The 24,673-nt window shown below is 38.6% G+C and overlaps 1 protein-coding gene across 6 annotated transcripts in view; it reads left to right on the top strand.

The window, feature by feature from the left end:
* The first annotated feature begins 1,030 nt into the window (after positions 1-1,030).
* LDAH (lipid droplet associated hydrolase) overlaps positions 1,031-24,673 on the top strand; it is a 102,261-nt gene continuing 78,618 nt past the window's right edge. For all 6 annotated transcript variants that reach the window (XR_009154777.1, XR_009154776.1, XR_009154773.1 and 3 more), the window contains exons 1-3: positions 1,031-1,297; positions 3,511-3,666; positions 10,362-10,496. Coding sequence is in view for 3 of the 6 variants with exons in the window: in XM_058179542.1 (XP_058035525.1) it covers positions 1,261-1,297; positions 3,511-3,666; positions 10,362-10,496 (328 nt within the window). In the remaining 3 variants the exon portion in view is untranslated. The remainder of the gene's footprint in view (positions 1,298-3,510; positions 3,667-10,361; positions 10,497-24,673) is intronic.

The following is a 24,673-nucleotide window of genomic DNA, read 5'->3' as shown; positions in this document are numbered from 1 at the left end:
ATAGCAGGGGTCACCAACCTTTCGGACCTTAGGGACCACTAAATTCATAATTTTAAATCCTGCGGACCACTAATATGATCTGCCTAATGACTGGCTGGGTGGGCGTGGCCAACTCTATGTCACTCACATTGAGGGGCACCCCGCCAGCCTCTACTCGCCCCTCCCCGCCTCCCCACATAGGCTCCTTAGGGCCCCAACAGAAAGCAGTTGTTGGAGCTAAGCAGTCACCACGAGAAAGAGTTGGCAGAACAGCTCAGTTCAAATTGGATCTGACTGAGAAGGAGGCTCAGTAGAAGCACCTCACTGAGGACTACAAACATAGGCTTTCCAAGTAGAGGGAAGACCTGCGAGAGTGCAAGGCCAGGTACCGGTGCCTCGAGGCTCAGCGGGCTGTGATGGTCAGCCAGTTCCAGGCCATGATGCAGTCCCATTGGAACAAGGCCCTCCGGCTCTTCGCCACCAGTGGCACTTCCCTTCAGCCTTTGTCCAAAGCCCCACACCAGGAGGCTAAAGCAGACACCAGGTCGGAATTTCTGCCCCCACCCCCATCCACACAAACAGATCCCAAAGGGGGAGACTCTCTGTAGCAACACAAATGTTCATTTCACGTATCCAACCCAGGGGCCGTAGTTTGAGGACCCCTGATTTAGTGCAATATAAAAAATGCGAATAATTTTTCTGTGGTTCACCAAAATTTTCTCATGGACCACCAGTGGTCCATGGACCACCAGCTGATGATCGCTGCTCTATAGCAGCATTTTGAGGGTAGGAGTTGAAAAGAGTTTGAGGGTAGGAGTTGAAATATTTTAATTATAAATATTTTATTCGTTGGTTGTAAGCCACTCAATTGGTGCAGGATAGGTGGCTAACATAAAAGGAAGGAAGGAAGGAAGGACATGACAGACGAGATGACTGACAGACACAGAACAGCCAAGTCTTTTAACTTAACGCAACTACAAGAAAGCGAGGAAAGCCCCGACCAAGGAAGAGTGAGGAGTGCGCATGCGTGCACCAGAAGCGAAGGCGCGCCCAAATGCAAACCTATGCTTCTGAATTAACCGACCTCCGCGTTTTCTTTCTTCCAATGGCCTCCCCTGTTCAGCGGGGGGGGGGGGACCTTTAGAACGAGTCGACTCTCGACGTCCCGTTACGTCTCAGCCGGGCGGAAGAGCCGCGGGAGCTCTCGCTACTGTTTTTACTTCCGCCCGGCAGTGCGTGGGAAGAACAGAAGCTGCTTTGCTCCTTCTCCCTGTCTGAGAGATGCTGGGAGTCGGTCGAGAACCGCTGAATGGGGAAGGTACGTGTTTGGCCAAGGGATTGCCTCGTTTGGTGTTTTGTTTTCCCCCCGGCCTTCTCCGGTGCTCCTCTTCTGCAGCCCCCCCCCCCCCGATATTAATCCCTCCCGTTTCCCACCTCCTTTCTCCAAGGTGATGATGATGGTGGCAGAGAAGCCATCGCACTCAGCTTGTTTTCTGGAGATATGGCCAACAGCCGTCGAGCGGTCATAATTGCACGGAACCTAGGCTAATGATGAAACTCTAGTTGAAATAACCAGGCTGACGGAGCAAACTAAAGCAGGGATCTCCAACCTTGGCAACTTTAAGCCTGGCGGACTTCAACTCCCAGAATCCCCCCCCCCCGCTTTGCTTTGCTTTGCTTTGCTTTGCTGGCTGAGGAATTCTGGGAGTTGAAGTCCGCCAGGCTTAAAGTTGCCAAGATTGGAGAGCCCTGAACTAAAGCGAGGCAATCCGGTGCGGAAAAGAAAGAGTTAACAAACGAATGACCCTGCTCAGGATCGTGTTTACACTAAGTGCAATATTTCCATCTGTTTCACACACCCACACCCACGGCCCTGCACTTTTGGAGTAGCTGCTGTTTTGTTTTGGCTACTGTTACCGCGACCATTAGCCTAACCCTAACTATGGGGCACGAGGTGGGCGTAGTCCCTCCTGGGAAGCTCCTGGTTGCCTCCCTTGATTTTATAAATGTTATGACTCAGGTTAATACCACAGAAGAGGGGTTTTGTTGTTCTCATCCTGCGCTCGAGCAGAAAAAAGGGAAAATCGTTACTAATTTCTGGACAGTTGTTTCAGCTATTAAGAATAAACAATTTGCAGAGAGGCAAAAGTGGGCTTGTGATGTTGATTTCTTTCTTTCTTTCTTTCTTTCTTTCTTTCTTTCTTTCTTTCTTTCTTCCTTCCTTCCTTCCTTCCTTCCTTCCTTCCTTCCTTCCTTCCTTCCTTCCTTCCTTTCTTTTTCTTTCTTTTTTTTTGGGGGGGATTATCACCTGGCCCAGGGTTACAGTAAAATAATGTGATGATTATTAAATCTTCTGTAAGAATAAACTACTTCAGACTTTGGATCGACGTGTGGTTGCATCACCCCGATTGCTCTGAAGAGAAATTTTGTACCTTGTTCCCTCAGGAACAATGTCCTGTTTGATTTCTCCTGTGGCAGGGGTGAGGCACACCATTGCATATGCAGCAAACTATACTCAAGGGTCAAATAGTGCCACAATATTTTCTGATTTTATTACTAAAAGGCATTAATTTGTGAAGACTGATAAGGGTGTCAGAGTTCTAAAAGAAATATTTCTTGGTAATCTTAAGAAAACACACACCACCACCCCCATGTCATTTGCAAGGAGCTGGGGGAGCACTCCTCCAAAGCAATACTGTACATCGTTAGTCTCAGAATGCAGCAAGATTCCCTCCAGGGCTTATCTAATCCCATTGATTGAAGTATTTCTTTTTAATAAAAAAAAGTTGGCACTGAAGAGTTTGAATTTGGCAAATTGAATCTTGAGAATTTATTTTCCTTGACAAAGTTTAAAATAAGCCTGTTTTTGTTTTTTTTCATTACAGTAATTTGCTTAAGCAGCTTTTCAAGACATGAATGTACTAGGAATGAAAGCCTTGAATTGTTATCCTGCTCATTCATTTATTTTTTCCAGTTCACATTTAACAAACATCAGAAGCTTGATTTGACAAGTGGCTAGGCTTTATTTTACATTATGTGAACATACTGTGCTTTTCATATTGTAAATGATGTTAGATATTGACAGCTTGTAATGTTTTCTGTCAGGTCCGGTGTTTGAGCGGAAAGAATATTCAAACGTGGTTGGCTAAGCTCCCTGACAGCTCGCTATATAAGGGCGAGCTGTCAGAGAGGCTAGCTGCTAGATTGTACATAGTTGCCGAATAAAAAGCTGTTGTCTGAAGCCTCCTCATAGTCTCCTCATTTACCCAACATAACAAATTACAAGTTGCAGTTCTGATAAGAATCAGCGCCTCTTCTGCAAGCATTTAATAACATAGGAAGCTGCTGTTAACCTTAATTGTTCCCTACTTGAGAATTTCTGAAAACATCATGTAGGAGTTGACAAAACCCCTCTATCTTGTTTGGCCAGAAAATTGCTGGCAGGTTCATTTCTTTATAAAGCCAAGCAAGTATGGAATGATTATTCATAGCTAACTACCTACCCTTAAACTCTCTTTATTTTCTGTTCAGCAACAAGCATGAACTCAGATTCTAAAGAGCAAGATTTGATACATGAAGAGTTCACTTACATTTCTGGAGCCCTGACACAGATTCTCAAGTGTGGCCCTTGGGAAGATCTCTGGAATGATAAAAGTGCACCCAGAGTTCTATTTCTCGTTATCCCTGGTAAGTTTTACATGGTGATGGTTTGATATGTATGTTCTCTTGATCAAATCGGTTCTAGAAAATGGAAAGGGGAAGGATTGAGTATAATTCCATAGAACAAATTAATAAAGATTTCTATTCTGAAAGAGCAGAGAGGATATGGCGATAAGGGACTGAGATACTAGCTGGAAAAAAATACCCAAGAGACATTTTCTGATTTATCCCTTTGGTGAGATAGTGGAGTTAGTATGTGGGTCATTTTTATTGAAAAACCAGTTGCTCAGTTATGGAGGGAGGAATATTAAAGTGACAATTCTGCAGAATAAGAAAAGGCTAGTGATAATCAAGTCATCCTTTTTTAAAAAGGGAGATAGCAGAGAAATGAGACTGGAGGGTAAAAATATTTATCATAGTATTGGAGTAAGTTTTTCAGTGCCTTGCAAGGCCAAAAGTCTATCTTTTTCTTCCTTCTGGAATTGTTCTTGATTATTGTCAAATACTGATTGGTTTTTGACTAGAAAAGCTTTCGGTTTTGGTGATTGAATATTGTGGCCACAGGTGGACAGATATTGCCTAGATTCCTAGTTTTGTCATTGAAAAAAGGATAAACTTATTTTCTCAAGTTTAAGCATCTCTTAAATGAGATGAGTGATGAGTGAGCTATTCAGACTAAAGGGTTACTAAGGCTTTAAAAATGGATACCATGACTTTATGAACCAAGCAGGCACAAAACATGCAGATCCGGGAACAAACATGTTGCTTCAGTATTATCCATTCAGCATACACTTCAAACAACATAAATCCTTAACTTATGATCCGTTACTTAGTGACTGTTCAAAGTTGCAATGGATGCCCCAGAGCTATGGTATTTACAAGCTCTGTATGGAGTTACAACAGTTGTAATCTCCTGCATCATGTACTTGTATTTTGGAGGATTTGCAATTAGCTCATTTTTGTGGCAGTTTACAGTGTTCCATGATCACATAACCGCAATTTGTGATATCTTTGCCGGGTTTCTGGCGTTTACTTCTGCTTTCCAGCTAACCTGCCCATTGGGGAAATAGATTCATTTAATGATCACCATGTTCATTTAACGACTGCATCATTTGCTTAATGATTGTTATAAAAAGTGGTGGTAACTTAAATCTGGTTATGTGATGCCTTGAGTTACATCCACAAAGATTTACAACCCAATTCCAGAAATCAGTTATGATAGTAAGTCAAGCACGACCTATAAGTGAAAGTAAAGTGAGTTTCAACTCTTCACCCTATATGTCAATTTCTCCCCACTGACACTGCAAAAAGACCAGAGTGAGGTAACAGTGATTAAGATTGTAGAAGGAGTAAGGTTCAGGTCCACCCTCAGCCATGGAATTTCTTTGGGTGACTTTGAGTCAGTCTCTCTCACTCAACCCAACCAACCTCACAGGGCTGCTGTTTTGAGAAAGAACAAGGAGGAAGAAACACCATGCATGCCACTTTCTGCTCCAGAATGAAAGGTAGAATAGAATTTTAAATAAATTCATTTATCCCCAACTACAGCTACAGTCAATTCATTTATTCCCAACTACTATTTCTGATTTCTACAGAATGGTCAGCAGTGTCTCTGAAAGGAACATGAGGCAGAATCCCAATCAAGTCCCACATTTAATTTCTCTGGGTTCTTCCAAATAAAGGTGGGAAGCACTCCAATGGTTCCGTGGTCTAACCTGTCACAGGGCAGCTTCCAAAATTTGTGTTTGAGAATATGGGAAGTTTTCTATGGAGATAGTCAATCAGCCAGTCATAGTTGTCCCAAAGGTGCTTTTTCAGGAGGCAACTGGACTTTCTTGTTTTTTTCTTTGAAGATGTTTCGCTTCTCAACCAAGAAGCTTCTCCAGCTGTGACTGGATGGTGGGGAAAGGACAGGTTTATATTCCTTGCAGACAGCTGGTCATTTGTGTGTGTGTGTGTATTTGTGTATATATATATATTTGTTTTCTGAGGTTTTCACGGGTGCACAAAGCTGAAGCCTGAAGATGACGAATGAGAGTTCGTCGAAGCGTCGCCAAGACACTTCCAATTTTACGCGGGAGAAAACCCGAATAACCAAAGACCTACATACATACATACATACATAAAAATTCAATGTCTACATAAACTGTGTTGTCTGGGTACAGTTAATTTTGATTAATAATAGTAATAATATTCATAACAATAATAATAACATGCCGATAGTAATAATAGCATTTGCTTATCCATTTTACTGAAACTTCCTTATGTAGTTAATCATTCTCTTATACTTTGAAATTTCTTTCTGTTTCTGCTAGTTAGCCATTGATAAACCAAATCCCATGTTAAAAGTATTCAGTTTCTTCCTTTTCTTTAATTTTGAGTGTTAATCTATCCATTTCTGCACATTCTGGTTTTTCTTAATTACATTTTCGTCTGTAGGGATGTCTTCATTTTTCCATTGTTGTACAAACACAATTCTAACTGCTGTTAATACATGTAAAATTAAATATGTATGTCCTTTATTGTATTTTTCTGGTAGGATACCCAACAAAAATATTTCTGGTTTTAAATCTATATGTTGCTTTACCATTTTTTCTAACCACGTATGTATTTTTGTCCAATATTCGTTTGCATCCTTTTAGAGAGTCACTGAGGCCACTTGGAGGTTTGTCTGTGTCCTCAGGGTCACCTGAGTAATGCATATGTGTGTGGAGCCTTCTTGGCTGCAGGATGTTTTCTGTCCTGTGTCCCTTCATCGTTGAAGACAGGCGCAGCCTGTTGGGAATGAATCTGTGTTGTCTGCATTTCAAACTGAAGCACAGATGGTTCCTGTAGTTTGCAGTTTTTCTGAAAATCCATTCATACTCCCACACCATTCGAAGGGTGCTCCTCCCAAAGTGCATAGTTCAACCTTCCATTCCCCACCATCCAGTCAGAGCTGAAGAAGCCTCTTGGATGAGAAGTGAAACATCTTCAAAGAAAAACAAGAAAGTCCAGTTGCCTCCTGAAGAAGCACCTTTGGGAGAACTTGGAAGATTTGTGAGAAATTGTGTGAAATTATAAAACGAATGAAAATGATGTCTGTTGCCAAAAAAATATCTGATACTTATCTGATACATCTTAGGCTGTTGTTCTAGGATACGAAATCATGCAACAAAGCATGCATAAAAGAAAAATTATCCAGATGTATTGTAATGATGTATACTGCATGAACAAATTGTAGCCACATTCTATATGGCATCCTTCTTTCCCTAATTTCTATGTGTTATAATAGTAAGACATGGCTACAATATGTGCCAAACTAAAATGTCATTTTGGAAATTGAATCTGAAACAGTATCAGCTGGAGAAACTTAGTTCTAGAAAGAGTTGTACAATCTTTGAACAACCACATTTGAACAACTTGGGAGTTTTTGGTGGTCTATCTGACATGTCAAAGGAAAAGTGTTTGGTCCTTTCTCCTATATAGGTATCTTCATCGGCTTTATTTGAATGTGATGAGAAGAAGACTAGCATTTCCTAAGCTTACATATTCTCATATTTTCCTTTAGCATAACAGCAAGGAGTTCTAAAGCTCTCTTTTGCACTTTGGTTTACACTTAAATGAAATTTGAAGCATTTGATCTTAAAAATGATAGAAGTAGAGTTTGATGATGTTACCAAGTTTGGTAATGACATGTCTGCAAGAAAACAACCAGGCTTAGAGACCATCAGTTCAATCCTGAACTACAAGTGTTCTCTTCTATCATATCACAGTATCATTTTCTAGTCAATGACTTGTGAAGAAATAAAAAATACAGTGGAGGTGGCTAAAAGCCAGAGGTGTTCTTAAAGCTTTTGCAATACTAATTTGCCTCATTTTGTTTGAACATTTCCGTGGAATCTCTCTTGATGTTGGGATCAGATATATTTGTTCAAAGCAGTTCTTGCTTAACAGATAATGTAGCCTATTCTACATTACGTCCGGCTATTAGGAACTGCTGAATAGGCATTTATTACAAACTAAATAAAACAATTGTGCTTTCTGATTATAATGTAGAAACAAATGTGCCAGAAGATGGTGCTGTTTTAAAGATAAGTACAGGTTTTTTACAGGTTTTTTTTTTGTATAGAGAACTTGATTTTCCAATAATGTTGGAGGTTCCAAATAGCTGGTCTCACTGCATTCTTCCAGATATTTAAGTTGCCATAATATATGATATACTCCTTCACAGTCAAATAACATTTGATGTGTCTGAAGCTAGTTTCTGGGTCATTGATTGTTTCCCATGATTAGATTTTTCCCAACAAGTAATCCCAGTGACAAAAAACTGAAGACTGCCACTTCCAAAATTGATTTAGCTGTCTTTTCTTCAAACCATCTGGATGTGGAATTGTTTCATTACCCGGAACAATACACAATGCCAAAACAATAATGAGAAAAGTTCAGAAGTCTCTACCTATTCTACATTAAGTCAAACTGTTAGGACATTGGCACCGAACTAATTAAAGGATCTGTATAATGTATAATGATTTTCTCAGAGTTCAGTGGAGTAGGTGGAACAAGAATGTTGTATGGAGCATTTGGGGGGCAGCCTCTCTACCTCTTTTCCTACATTACATGTTATGTAAGTTAGCTTGGGCTCCTATTATTCCTAAAGGTGAAAGATAAATGAATATGTTTATATGTGAGAGAAAAATATAAGGTGTGCTGTTCTTGTTTCTCTATTTTTTTAACTGGGTAGTTATAAAAAATGCTGCAATTTTGCACATGTCTGTTTTGAACAGAACAATAAATGCAAATAACCATTGGTTCCCAAAGTTCTATTTTTAAAAGATTTATACGGGGCCACAAATACTTCCTCCTGCTCTATCAGATTTTTGGGTGAAATTATGAAATAGTGAAAATTCCCACAGTTCACAGAGCTTTGAATGTATCCTTGGATTTTAATCTTGTTGAACCAGACACCTTAAATTCCTCTTTTAATCACCATTAGGCCCAATACAGATCATTAGCAGTAATGCTACAAACTACTATAAAATAAATGGCCTTACTTTGGATAGGTTCATTTGTTCATCATGCTACCAAAGACCAAGGACAATTTTCTCACATTTTGTGGCAGAAACACTGGACAAGTGTTTGTCTTGCTTAAAAGAACAAAGACTGATAATTTAATACCGAATACCTCTCACCGACCCATGCGCTCTCACAGAGAGGGACTCCTCAGGGTGCCGTCAGCGAGGCAGTGTCGTCTGGCGACGCCCAGGGGAAGGGCCTTCTCTGTGGGGGCTCCCACCCTCTGGAACGAACTACCCCCTGGACTTCGTCAACTTCCGGACCTCCGAACCTTCCGTCGCGAGCTTAAAACACACTTATTTATCTGCGCAGGACTGGATTAGATTTTAAATTTATTGGTTTTAAATGGGTTTTATTTTTTATATTGTTTTTAAACATTCGGCCTTTTAGAATAAGTTTTTTAATTGTTATTTTACTCTGTATTTATGTGTTTTTATTTGCCTGTGAACCGCCCTGAGTCCTTCGGGAGATAGGGCGGTATATAAATACGATTAATAAATAAATAAATAAATAAATAAATAAAATAATAAGCAATGTAAGGTACCGAGTGCTCTTTTTGACAGCATTTTTGTTGTCTTCATTAAAAAGTTTATTCACATTTGTGGCTCTTGTTTCTACCCCTTCAAGGTATTTTTCAGTGTCAGTAGCTATTGTAATAGGTGGTCTGTATGATTATCTTTTCTAATTGCTCTTTTCCTCCTCCTCCTTATGCCTTATTTTGCCTGTGATCTTTTCTATTTCCTTTCTAAAGAAAAAAATTCAGGTAGTGACACAGTTTATCAGAAGATAGAAATCTTCCCTGTCAGGAGAAAAAAAGATTTATCATAGATATTAAAATCTACACTGAAGGATTTACTACAAAGCTTAACAAAAGTTGATTTCTTCCCAAGTCATTGACTATAAAATGATACTGTGCTGCTGATAGGAATGAGACGAATATTCTATACCACCCAGTGGAATGAATGGGGAAGAATGAAAACCAGTGAAGGAGTTAAAGCATAAAATCTTTGTTTTACCTTTGGTGGCTCTTCCAAAAAATACCAGTTAAAAAAAAGACAAGAATGTACAACATGTTACTCAAAGAGCATTTACTTAACTCAGTTCTTTTAAATAAATTCTTCTCGTTTATGTTACAGAAAATGCATGCATATTATGTGAATTAAAATAATAATAATACCTTTTAAAACACTTTTTGATTAATCGTTTTAGGGTGACAAACCCCCCCAAAATAAGTAAACTGCTCTAATTTGGGAGGAACAGGAACTAAACATTCCAGGAACTTAAAAAATGTGAATAATATACTATATTTGAAAACTACATTGCTGGAGAGGTTATACGTTTCTATAGTAAAAAAATGCAATGGAGGAATTAAGTTCTACTTTTTTTTTCCCTCTGAAAACTCATTCATGTGAGGTAAATCTTTGGTAAAGTGAAAGTTGCCTGCTGAGTTGCAAAATTATTTTTAGACAAAGAATGAGAAATGCCACACAGTTTAAGCTCTATTTTCATTCCATGTTCAAGTATGATGTATAAATGGCATACAGTGAAAAATATTTGATAGATGTAATTTGCACAAGATTACAAGATGGATCTTAATGTTTCAGTCTTTTCAATGAATTGTGTTTTATTTGTGGCCTATACTTTTAGTATACTTTTGTCTTTTTTAGGTAATCCAGGATTGGTTGGCTTTTACCGGACATTCATTGAGGCTTTATATTTTAGCCTGAATCAGCAGTATCCCGTGTGGGTCGTTAGCCATGGTGGACACTGTAAAATTCCTCATGAAATCAAAAGAAAAGAAGGTAGTTTTAACATCTTTCTTCTATTAGATTATTTATCATTGATGAATGCTTAGCTTATATAAATCAGCTGCCAACATCTTCTGTACTAAATTGTATAAAAATGGTGCCATGGATTTTACTGATGTTTTCATTTATATGTCTAAGACTAGTTTTTAATATTTATTTAGGTGCTTATAAAGCTAGTCCATTCGAAGTCTCTGGGGCAGTGTATAAAAGACACCCTAATTTAAAAATATATATAAAACATACTATACCTTAAATATTGAACACTGAAAATGCCAAAAACCTACCCAGGGTTACTTGCCTTAACCTACTTACAAAGCTTGGTGGAAGATCCAGGTGTTAACCAACTTCCTAATGGGTACATCTGGGGATAGATCATTCCAAAGGGCAGCCAATAATAAGAAACTTAAAGATTGGGAAATACGTTCCAAGACACTTAAAAAGATGAATAGTTTTCCAAAACCTTAAATTATCATTGTAGTATTGGCATATCTTGGATCAACCTCTGGGATATGAAGCATTTTTAAGGACAATAAAAAAAAATAAACAAAGGCTTGATCTGAAAGCAGCTGTTGTGCCTGTCTTATACAAAATATTTGCTACTTGAATATGTCCACAGGTAGGTGGTTATTTATTTTGGAGCAGAAGATCATGGAACAGTAAGACATTTGATAGCTTGAAGGGAGTGGGTATCTAGGGCAACTTTCTATAAAATCAAGATTAACAATAGTCACTTCCTTGTGTGATAATGACTTAGTGGTTTGCCTTTGTCAACCCTTTAAAGCAGGGGTCCCCAACCTCTGGGCCTTAGACCGGGATCGGTCCATGTTAGGAAACGGGCTGTGCAAGCTACAGGCAAGTGAATGAAGCTTCATCTGTACAGGCATGAGATCTAGGTTGTGTGCGCACGCGCACACACACACACACACACACACACACACACACACCCCATCTTGTGACAATTCTTCCACAAAACTGATCCCTGGTGACAGAAAGGTTGGGGCACCACTGCTATAAAATAAACCAAAGAAACCAATGGCATATAGGGGCCGGGATAGCTCAGGCAGTAGAGAAGCCTGTTATTAGAACACAGAGCCTGCAATTACTGCAGGTTCGAGCCCGGCCCAAGGTTGACTCAGCCTTCCACCCTTTATAAGGTAGGTAAAATGAGGACCCAGATTGTTGGGGGGGCAATAAGTTGACTTTGTAAAAAAAATATACAAATAGAATGAGACTATTGCCTTATACATTGTAAGCCGCCCTGAGTCTTCGGAGAAGCGCGGGGTATAAATGTAAACAAAACAAAACAAAAAATATAGGTCAGGGCTATTTTTATTGTAATGGTTATAGTAATGAAATCTTAGGAGTCTTGAATGTGCTCCCCCCCTCCTTCCCTTTATTTCTATGGGAACTAGGAAAAGGGCCAATCACTTGTTTTCTCAAGCATTTCTTGGAATGGATTCAAGCCCGACTTGTCTGATCATTGCCTAAGTAGTGGCTCTTTGTCCTATTCCTATTACTCTGCCCTCCATAGTTCTAGAGAATATTCTATTGCTACAATTTCTCCCAAAGTTTGATATCTATACTACTGAGCCCAGACAGCTTCCTGGTTAAGGTGGGATCTATCAATGAGCAAAATGATGACTTCAGCAAAAAAAAAAAAAAAAGGCTTATATCTTACATGACAGTACACGATTATGGCTATGCTGGCCACAGAGAAGTCTGCTGTTTCCTGCAGTTTCAACTCACTAGTAACTGTCCAGTTCAGTTTTCCCATGTAGTTAATGACATCAGATGTAAATGGGAATATGGTAGAAACTTTGGAAGTGAACAGAAACATCTTTAGTGGATGCGTCTGAGATGAAGTATATTCACTCTGAAGTTAAACACATTACTGCAATTCCAACAAAAATGTCCAGTGTGTTGTGTTATGTAGTTTTTTATGGATCAGTTTTATTTAATGTGACTTTTGGATGTCAACAGAATATTTCAGGGTGCAACTGGACACTTTTCTTTGCCATTTTTGCCCATGTCATATGGCAAATTTTAACTACAAAAGCTACGTATGCCTTGTTCACAGGAGGCAAACCATATTAAAAGAGTGGAATAGATGACTGTTCCTTCAAAATGCTTCTTAGATATTAATGAATGGTTGATTCTAATGGTTGATTGTTCTCACTGTTGAACAACTTGCCTTCAGAACCTGTGGGTGCTCCATCATTGGAGGCTTTTGAGAGGAAATCCAGACAGGCATTTGTCTGAAATGGTAAAAGGTCACCTGCTTGAGCAGGGGTTTCAACTAGAAGACCTCCAAAGCAGTGGTGGGTTTCAAAAATTTTCGCTGCCGGTTCTGTGGGTGTGGCTTGGTGGGCGTGGCATGACTTGGTGGGCGGGGCAGGGGAAGGCTACTGTAAAATCTCCATTCCCTCCCCAATCCAGGGGAAGGATACTGCAAAATCCCCATTTCCTCCCGATCAGCTGGGACTTGGGAGGCAGAGAATAGATGGGGGCGGGGCCAGTCAGAATTTTTACTACCGGTTCCCCAAACTACTCAAAATTTCCGCTATCGGTTCTCCAGAACTGGTCAGAACTTGCTGAAACCCACCTCTGCTTCAAGGTCCCTTCCAACTCTGGTATTTTGTTCTATGAATGTTAGTTCCTATTTTAGTCACTAGAAAGATAACTGATGCGATAGCACAATTCTCTGAACATTCTTGAATTAAGCACCCTGACTTTATGCCTGTTTGGCACTAATACCTCAACCATCCCAACTGATTATCAAGTGGGAATTACTACACCACAATCATTAGTAGCAGCACTGCATATTTTGCATTCCAGGTCAACATTTTATTTGTACATTATCTTAATTCACATGTGCCTGCTTGTAATTTTAGCTACTGTTCAGTTATATTATGCTGATAGTTAATTATCTTGTTTGGTGTGGTGTGACTAATTTCAGTGGATATTTTTGACTAATAAATAATGGTTTTTGTACTTTTCTTCAATATCTATAAATAATATCTAGAAATTTTAATAGACAAATGTTTAAGTAATATTTGTAACAAATAACAAAGCATTCAGCACTCCCAATTATAGAACATGAACAATTATATTTAACTTTTTATTATCACTAACTTCTCATCTGGATTGTAAGCCTTTTGCAACATTCTACCTCCTCTACTTCTATAGCTGAAAGTGAAATCTGAGATAGCATGGTATTTTATTTAAATTGCTGCTAATCATTGTGGTCAAATGTCAGATTCTAAAGCAAACAATAACAATTTCGCACTGCAAGAGAAAAAAATATTTCTCAGCTTTTAGATTGATAGTAGAACTTGAGAATTAGCATTTGCTGGCAAGTCCATTGTTGATAGATAGCTTGAAGTCATCCGAGCTTAGATTTTACATTGAACTTTTAGTGCAGTTGCCAGAAAACTTAGAGCATGATCGTTTATCAAATTGATCTCCAGTACCGAGCCAGGAGGGGGGAAAAGACCCTTTGGCAGATGAATATTATAAATTATAAATTATTTGGGTTTCTTAAAAAATCAATTTGCAATCAAATTTATTTATTATTAGTTACTTTAGCTTGATTTTTCAAAATTAAAATCATCAGCTACACACTGTAAGCCCCCCCCCCCAGGAGATGCAATATCCGTAACTGGATGATAACTTTCTATTAAGGTCAAGTAAATATCATAAAAGAAACTTTCAAAAACTCTTCCATCAGGCAAGTGATTACTAGAACATAAAGAAAAGCAGGATAATAGGAAAGCAAGGGTATTCATAAAAAGAGGGCAGCCCCTTCAGACATGAAATTGATATTAAATCCAGCCCCACAATCTAATCAGTCTAACTTAGGTTATGAGACCTATCTTTTTTATTATTATTTATGAATGAATGAATGAATGAATGAATGAATGAATGGATAGATAGATGTATAGCCTGCTCTATTTGCAGCATTCCCTGGTTGGTTGGTTGGTTGATTGGTTGGTTGGTTGGTTGGTTGGTTGGTTGATAGTTGGGACCTTGCTCCTGGAATTGGGACAGCAAGAGGCCCTGGAGGAGGAGATTTCTAAGAAATGTAGTCTCCTGCAAAGGAAGTTAAATCGGAGTGGTAGGAATTAGGATGACAGATTTGAGCAGCTCAGAAGAAAGGACCTAGAGGGAGCAAAAAGAATGAGGAAAAGAGGCTGGACTCCATTGAAAAGAGAGAGAGATTGCCACCCCAAGGAAGAGCCATGGTGATATCTCGATCTAGAGATTGCATACTGGTTGTCACAAGAGATGGACTTGATAGACATTTCACTGGGGCTGGGGACTGAGGACATGTTTATGAGGCAACAGAATTGGTGAGGGGTCATTTGGCCAAAAAGGACCAAAAGCAACATTTGTCTATGGAGATTCTTGGTCATCCAGGTCATAGTTATCTTGGGTGCTTTTTCATAGTTATCTAAGGTACTTTTTCAAAAGGCAACTAGACTTTGTTTTTTCCTTGAGGACGACGTTTTGCTTCTCATTCAAGAAACTTCTTCAGTTCTGACTGAAATTGCAGTCAGCTTCCTCATGTAAAAAGCAAACTCCAATAACCTTTTGAAAAAGCATCTTAGAGATAACTTGAGCAACACTGTTTGCCATAAGATTTAATATTTTATATTGTGTTGCTTAATTTGATTTGTATCTTAACGGCCATTATTTTTAATTAAAGACTGTAATTCCCTCCAAGGTGTGTGGCTGTGCCTGAGCCAGGTTGAGCTGGTCACCTGGGAAAGAGATAGAAGGGCCCAATTGCCAGTGACCCTTTTGGGAGAGGTACTACAGATAAATTTGCTAGTGCTAACTTTTTGGTCAATTCCTATTCCAAAAGATAATGTCATTTTATACGGATATATTGATATATATATATATATTGATTATATATGTATATGTATGTATGTATGTATGTATGTATGTATGTGTAAAAAGAAGCCCTATCACGTTTTTGTGCACATGCAATCAAATTAAGCCCCACTCACAAAATTAGCCCTAATTAAGACCCCGCCCACCACAGGATGCAGGGGATGGGGCGAGGCACACGGGTAAAAAATAAGCTAGGGTGGGGGTAGGAGTGAGCTGGAGCTGCCCTACTTACCTGGCCTCGCACACCCCGACACCTGCCTCGCCTTCTGCGGCCGCTTGCCGCCACTCCCACACATCACCCTGGTGCCCTTCAAATGCCTGCTGGAAGGCATTTGCAGCCAATAACAGAGCTCTGAATCAATCTGGAGTTCTGTTATTGGCGGCAGATGCCTTCCGGCAGGCATCTGAAGGCAAAACAGAGGCCAGGGCGATGAGTGCAAGTGGCGGCCAGCGGCCACCAAAGAAGTGGGCCAGCAGCGGGATCCTGCTGGGCGTGGCTGTCGGTGCCACCACCGCAAGGTGAGTCAATAATTAGAACCCTTCAAAAAAGAAGGCCTAGCCATTTTTTCAGGGGTCAAAAGAAAATAAGACCCGGCCTCCTTTTTGGAGAAACACGGTGCCTACCTTTACAACTGTAATATACTGAAGGGTTTAACATGGCATTTTGTCACTCTGCTTAAGAACGAACGATCTATACATGCTGAATAAACATTAGCAGAATCATTAAATGTTGCTTTTTCCTCTGCACTGCCCAGTATTGACACTTTGACTCATTACATTTTCCTAAGGGTTAGTTTGCTTGACTGCAGAGGCTACTTATGAACAGCTCCTTTTATAACCTCATAAACACCGACTACTTATTTATATCCCGTAGTTTTGTCCATTACAACTTGCATATTATTGTTTTTGTTTGTGTCTCTGTTTTATATGGTTAAAGAGCTAGAGGATGCTAATGGCAAATTTGGATCTAAAATGGCAAGCTTAAAAAACAAGGAGAGGGGTAATATTAAAATGCCTCCTTGGATTTTATTGTAATCAAAGCACAGCGCTCCTTGTTCCTTTCTTAAAATAAGCAACTGAAGCTTGCCCACAGTGCATTTATTTTTGCAAGATTATAAGGTTTCCCTTAACGTATCTCTTTTAAAAAAATTGGAACAGCTTTTATTTAATTTGGTTTGAGAGTTTCAGTTACATTTTCTTTGAGTGGTGTAGTAGTGAAGTAATTTACTTTCTTGCTCTTAAGCTTGAAAACATAGATTTGGAAAGTTTATTTAAATGGCATGTTAGTGCTTCCTCTCAGAGGCTTTTAAAAAGAGCGCTGGCTTTCAGAACAGAAGCTACTGATCATATGCGGCTGTCAATAATATCATGTTCAACTAGAGATTAAACAATTGATCTTTTATTGAGTTATAGACACTGTATATATATATTGGTTTAAACTTAATATACTGAGTTTATCACATCATGTGGAAATTGCATTAAAATCTTTAAAATAAGTTACATTAACACTTTACATGCCATTCGTACCCTCACATTTAAAATGTTGGCTGAACCTCAACATTGTTGTTAGAAGCCACCTTGAACACATTTCCTAATGAAAAGGAAAGACAAAACTATGGTAAGCAGGAACTAATGTGGGAAGTCATGGATGATGATGATGATGATTTTTAAAAAGTCTCAAAATTGAAAATGATCAAATGCTAGACTTTGATGCTTGCATACCTACCTAGTCAATAATTTGAAGAATGTGGAATGAATTATTTTTATTATTATTTATTCAATTTTTATACCTCCCTTCTCCCGAAGGACTCAGGGCGGTGTACAGCCAGGTAAAACAAACAATGTAATATACAATTAAAATACGAATTAAAAAACTTATTACATAATTGGCCTAAAATTTTGGAACATAAAAACTAAAACCCACTAAAAATTACTAGTAAAAAATTTAAAACCAATAAAATTTAAAACCAATAAAATTTAAGCCAGCCCCGCGCGAATAAATAAGTGTGTTTTTAATTCGCGGCGGAAGGTCCGAAGGTCAGGTATTTGGCGTAAGCCCGGGGGAAGCTCGTTCCAGAGGGTAGGAGCCCCCACAGAGAAGGATCTACCCCTGGGGGCCGCCAGCCGACATTGCTTGGCGGACGGCACCCTGAGAAGTCCCTCTCTGTGTGAGCGTACGGGTCGGTGGGAGGCATGAGGTAACAGCAGGCGGTCCCGTAAGTACCCAGGCCCTAAGCCATGGAGCGCTTTAAAGGTAGTAACCAAAACCTTAAAGTGCACCCGGGAGACCACAGGTAGCCAGTGCAGTCTGCGCAGGAGTGGTGTTACGTGGGAGCTACGTCACCCGCGCAGCTGCATTCTGAACTAACTGAAGCCTCATTATCATGAATGTGTTACTCTAAAGCAGTCTTCTGTAGGTTGGCATTACCGAAGGTTTTTCATTATAACTCAAATTATTACTAGATTGGGGAAGCCTGAGCATCTTCTACAATTTATGTAACCAATGGGATTCTGTCTATACCTGAACTGTATGTAAGTATCTAAAATAGAGTTTTTACTTTCTTTTCTGGTTACAGAATACAAGGATAATGTTGATATACAATATTGTCTTTATTGGCTATATATTTAAATATGGAATAAGGATCTGCAATTTTGGATATCTCAAATTCATTACATAGAAATGAATTTAATTTTTCAGGCAGCTTTTGTATTGGTTACCTCAAAAATGTTGAACCTGACTGACTAGGATCCAGATAACTGCTTCATTCAGTTTTTCTCTGAACATTCAGACAAAAATGATGGTTAGACAACTGGGTGAAACTCATCTAATTCCTACCAAACAGGGCCTCTTAAGGAGAAAGTACGTCAGCTTCCTTCAAGGCTATTGGAAATATTTCCTTCATTAAAGAATTACTAACAATCTAGTGGATGCAGTGAACTGTGCCAGTTGCTCAAGTGACTGGGGCGTTTTAGAAAATACCCTATCCAATTACTCATAGGCCGTAGGCCAAAATGAATCCCAGATAATAATTGTCCTGAGCATTGCTTGAGATTCTGCCCAAGTGTGGTTACGACTCAAGCAAACTTGAGTAACTTTACCAGTCAAATGCTGAGGTAAATATCACTGTGGCTTGGGAAAGTTCTTATACTGGGCTGCTTCCCAAAAGGGATTAATCACCCCTAATTATGCTCTGGACAAGAGTCCCCCCCCCATTGCAGTAGGAGAGAAGTAATAAATAGTTTAGCTAAAGAAGTTTGTTTCCTCCATTAAGATACCATTGTAATTTAGCATATTGTAAATGCAGTGGCTGATCAGCCACACTTGAAAGCCTATAAATTCCCTATCCCTGTCAAATTTTCTTAATGTGCAGCTGTTAAATTGTTTGAGGGATAGAATAAAATCGTATTTAGCTTAATTCAGCTCAATTATCATGCATGTGTCCATAAAATATAACTATTGAGTGGAAAGTTGTGTTCTTGAGAGTAGTGGAGGAGCCATTTGAATGAGTATGAATACTGAAAATGTGCATTTGTTTTTGCTTTTTCTTTGGACTTTTGTGTAATATCCAAGACCCAAGACATGGAAAGCAACCATGCATTCAGCTTGTCCCAAAGACTTTTGCTTTTTCAAAAGTCCAATAGACTTGTTTTTCCTTGAAGATCTTTCTCTTCTCATCCAAGAAGTATCTTCAGTTCTGACAACCCTGAGCTGGATGATTGAGAATCTCCATGGACAACTAATAAGTTTGTGTCGGTCTTGAGGGGTAAACCAGATAGGAATCACAACCGGATAAGCTGATTTTCACTTTTTTTGTAAAGTTTCATTAACAGAATCTTACAAGCCTGAAAGTACAATCCTCTCTCCCCCTCCCATCTCCTTTACAACCTGAGAATGTAGGAAGAGTCTCTTCTGAGCTTCTTGCCCTGCCCATTACCCAACTGCTGGCTATGTTGACTCTTATCTAATTGTTCCCTCTTTGCCTTGTCTTCCCAAATCTTTCCCACATATCCTTACAGGTTAGGAGGACTCTTAGGTAGAATACTGCCCTATTTATAAGTGGAATGCTCCCCCATTTAGCAGTTCTCTCTCCCATTTTGTTTTACTGACTGTTGAGTTGGTGACCTCTCAAATATCGGTTTTTCAGGACTTGGTTGCAACCTCATGATTATTATTGCATCTGATTTGGCTCTGACAAAAGCAACAATAACAAATAAATGCAGGTGAAAAAAGCAGTGGGCGTTTTAATGAAATTACATGGTTATTTCTTACAATGTTTTAGCAAATAGTTTGCTTAACGAACTATTTCGTAACCCTCATGAATTTTCATGAGGTCTACGTAATGCTAACTAGCAAGTATTATATAATAAGAAATGAATTATTTACTCTTTTGTAGTGTCACAAATGTTTTTACTGCAGAATATGTCTGGTGTTTCAGTATAGAGCAGGAGCTTCCTGTTTATAGGACTGTTTAATATATGTGATGATTCACTTTCAAAGTTCTGCAGGCTATTCATCAACAGTGAAATATTACCACATCAGATTGTGAGAAAGGACTGGTTGTTTTCATTTAATGTTTCAGGAACTGCCTCAGCATGGTAGTGGTGCTCATCTTAATGGTTCAGCTTTTGCTGCTCAGTTTGACTCTTCAGGAACTTTAAAGGACTTTTGAAAGCATAAACACCTATAATAATTCATTAATTGATTGGAAATGGACAAACATTTTGTGCCAAGAGTTAATATGGAATATGTAAAAGTATACCATGGGGGGGAAAGCATTGGATTTTCAGCTGTTCTTTTTCTCTTTTGATTTGCTTTGTGTTTGTTTGTAATCTTTCATATACCCACATGCACACAAACACATGCAAATATCTATTTGTTGTATTTTGTTGTATATATGACAAATTATGGTCCTGCAAAAGTTAATGAACTTCAACGCCTATGTAGATGTTCAGAAGTAGTAAATAAATAGAGAGGTAAATTGAGTTGAAGGCCTCAACAAGGTACAGTTCTCTTGTCTATTTATTTACTACTACTGAACATAAAAAACGGCCTGAAAATGGCTGAAAACAGTCCAAAAAATGGCCCAGAAACCAGCCCGAAAATGGCCGAAAAACAGACCGAAAAATGAAGATTTCAAATCTTCAATTACCTCTCTTGAAGCTGTACAACAGGGGTGTCAAATCTGCGGCCCGCAGGCTGGATGCGTCACATGCTGGCCCTGCCCCTGCCCAGTTTAGCAAAGGTGAAAAAAACTCCTGATATGTCACATGATGCCACAAGTTTGACTTGTGAAGGGGAAGAGGAATTTGTAGCTTGTGTGGGCACACACTTCAGACCTCTCAATACCTGACAACCATTGTGCTTTTTCCTGCCCCGCTGCACAAATCTTTTAAACATTTGTTGGCAAACACAAAGTGAGCCTTCACCCCGAAACATATTCCCCCTTCTGAATTTGGATTATTACACAACCATATAAAACAGTATAAAATCACACTATTAAGCACAGTAACATCTGCACTATAGCAAAACTTTGTGAAAAAATAGATATAAGTTCCCATAGCCCATATATAGATTATGTTGAACAAATGTAATGTCTTTAGGTTGGTTTAAAGCCAAGATACGAAAATAAGGAAAACAAGAAAACTTCATCAAAAACTTGAATTGCCATTATGTTGTCTTCCTAAATCCCCCTGCTTCCTTCTTTGCTCCAATTACAATTTCTATACTAATAAACAGTTTTAGAACCAATTCTGAGAAAATAACCTTGAAAGAGGGTCAACAATCCTTCCATCAACTTGGACCTTTTCCTCATAACAGTACATCAGTAATGGGGTGGGGAAGAGAAGGAATCTCAGTGTAAAAGTCCCTTTTTTCCAATGATAACAGTTCTAGGTTAAATCAGATCAATAATAATGTCTGTCCATGTATCTCTCCTGCTCAGCTTTTCCTCATTATCTGACTACTCCAGAATACAAATAAAATCAGAGGAGGACAATTCTTGTGATTGAGAAAACTTTGTGTCTATTTTTAGGGCCAGAATGATCAGAATTCAGTGACAGAGCATAGATATTGCATTTTCAGGCAAAGCAGAGCTGAGGAAAACTTCTGTTGAGATCATTGCGAACTTCTCATAAATTATGGTCCATGAAGGTGGGGAGATTAGTGATCCTTAGATGCCTTTCTGTATTTTTATGCATATAGCATGTTTCTATTAGAGTCTTCCTTCATAGATATGCTGCTCAGGATAATCTGTAATATGTTTTTTTTTAAGGAGATCAAAGCACAGATCCCTAAAAGGATCTTAATTTGCCCATTTTTGACAGGGTTTTTCAAACTTGCAATTCTAAGATGTGTGGACTTCCAGAATTGCCCGGGCAGCATCCTGGTAATTGAAGACTACACATCTTAAAAGTTGCCAAATTTGAAAAACACTGATCTATCAGAACATCTAGCTCAGGGATATCCAACCTTGGCAACTTTAAGACTTGTGGACTTCAAAACAGGCCAGGAAATGGGCAGGGGTGGGGCCAACCTGTGGTGGGATTAGCCCGAATCGTTCTGAACCAGCTGAATCCTACCTCTGCCTTTGAGGTGAGGGGCCAGGAAGCGGGGCTGGGTGTGATGAGTGATGTTGAGTTGGCCACGCCCACTCAGTCACATTATCACCGGGCCATGCTTACCCAGCCAGTCATCAGGGCAGAGAACCAGTTGTTAAATTATTTGAATCCCACCACTGGCTGGCTCCCTCTGCTGGGAAATAGAGATGAGTCAGATATGACTGGACAGGGGGAAACCTTTACCTTTTTTATTTTTCATTCATTTGTATCCTGCCTTTATTATTTTCACAAGTAATTGGAGGCAGTAAACATATCAATACACTTTCCTTCTCCAATTTTCCCCACAACAACTCTGTGAAGTGAGTTGGGCTGAGAAGGAGTAACTGGCCCAAGGTCACCCAGCTCCTATTATCCGTCTAAACACTTGTGTGCAAATATATCAAGTGCACTTTTTTGCCCCCTTGCTTTATGCTACTATAACTATAATGTTCATTTTGATGTGTTTCTATTTAAAATCACATTCTCTCTATATTAAATAGGACATTGTGTTTACCAGTTTACTTTATGCAATTTAATTTGTAAAAACAAGTTTGCGGAACCTATTTTAAAAGTAATATTTCTTCTCTATTTCGTTCTCCACAAATGTGCCATTTTTTTGAGCAAGATTGGAACACTTTTCTTTAGTTTTTTTTTCCAAATCTTATATTACGGATGCCTTTCATTGTCACATTCCTCTTAGTTTGAGTCTAGGAGTATGTGTGTGTGTGATTGTGTGTGTGTGTGTGTGTGTGTGTGTTTGCGCATGCGCGCATATTGTTTATGGATATTTTCAACCTTTCACTCCATAACGTAAGTTGTTCTCTAGCTGATACCATCACCCATACTGTAATTGGATGCAGATGATATCCTAAGTAGGGGAGGGCTGAAAGATATTTCTTTATGAATTTGAAGCTTGTGGAAAAGAAACATTTATGTTTTCTGGTGTTCCAGTTTCAGGGGGTTATGTCACAGTTCACTGAGATGAGCAATACTGTGGTTTTCGATTTATATTCTTAACTCCCTCCTTGAGAAATAACAATGTGCATTACCTCTAAAACAACCAGCTAGAGATTTGAAAAGGCATTGGGGAGAAATCTGTAGAAGACAAATCATGTCCCAACTCATAGTTCATTTGTGGGATTTGAAGGGTATGTAAGATGTCAGCAAGATGCTAAATGAGTAAGAGAAGAGGGCTTCAACTAATTTGATATTCTGGACATTAGTGGCTGCTGCACATGTGCTAAAGAATACAAAACAGACTCTTTCCTATGCATTTGCACTAATCTTTACAGAAAATTAAAACTGGATAGGGTCCAAACTACAATACCTCATATGATCTCTTTTCTTGCTCTAGGTGTAGAAACACATCGATATCTTTGCACTTGTGATTTAAATGTAATTAAATTAGTTCCGTTTCACCATGATACTTTTAGCCTTTCCTTCCCCCCCACACTTTACTTTAGAATGCATCTCTGTGTCTTTTTCCTCCAATACATTTCCTCTATTTTAGAAGTTCTCCAACATAACAAATATTTTGTTCCATTTTATTCTGCACATAAATTAAATAAGTAGGATGACAGTATACAACCATGACATAATCTTTTCTTGATTTTGAACACATTTATTTGAAGATGGGGTGATCTGCTATGTCCATATTTTTAAAGACTATCCACAATTTCTTGTAGTCGATCAAAGGTCTTATTATGCACAGGAAAGCAAATAAAATAAAATAAAATAAAAATCAATTCTTTTTCCTCTTCAGTTGTCCATCGGATATTTGAAATGTGACCTTAGCTGTCTGTTCCTTTTCTGAGATTAGTTTCTGCTTCTATAAAAAGTTAAAAAACATTAATTTTATTTTAACTAAATGACTTTTTAGAAAAGGGCAGAAAAACCAATATACATACTCTGGGTACATGAAGATACTACTTTCTATACCTTTATTTTAACTATTTCATTTAATTGTTGAATTAATTAGAGAAAGGAAAGGCATAAGAAACTATCATACTCCAAAATAACTTAAGCTTGTGTTACTTGAGAGTTTCATATAATTCAAGACAATGCTTTTCATAGGATGGATTAGATGCAAACACAGTACTTGGCTACGGACTGGATGAAAAAATAACTAGAGCAACTTGGCCTAAAAATAGGCCTTCATCTGAAAACAGTGCTTTGGCCTAAGGCCCTTGCTACAAAACTTTTTATTTTCCATTACCTGTATAATAAGTGAAAAAAAAATTTAAAACTGTTATTGGCAAAAGATGGCTTTCATCTTTTTTTTATTTTGAGGAGCTAAAGAAGAGGGGACATACCGTTTATTTCTGTCTCTCTCATTCTCCTTTCCGCTTCTTCCATTTTTAATTCAATAGCATAAATCATGGCAGGATGTTTCTAAGGACAGTTTACCAACAGTATTAATTGGCTTTCTCAAAGCTTTTTCTGTGGCCATCCCTGGTTTAATTTTTTTAAGATTTGAACAAAAGGCTAAACATTGAACACTAAACAATAAACAGTAGAAGATCCTGTTTTCTTGAAGCAATTATCATTTTATACCCAACAATTACTTTTTTGTGGCATTTTTAAAAAACAACTAATTACGCGGGGACTGTATGAGACCACACTCAATAAGTGGTTCTTCATGTTCTCAGCATGGTGCCAAACACGTTACCATAGACAAC

The sequence above is a fragment of the Ahaetulla prasina genome, chromosome 1 (assembly GCF_028640845.1).
Source record: "Ahaetulla prasina isolate Xishuangbanna chromosome 1, ASM2864084v1, whole genome shotgun sequence".
NCBI lineage: Eukaryota > Metazoa > Chordata > Lepidosauria > Squamata > Colubridae > Ahaetulla > Ahaetulla prasina.
Note: the sequence above shows the minus strand (reverse complement) of the source record. Positions and strands in the feature narration are given on the sequence as shown.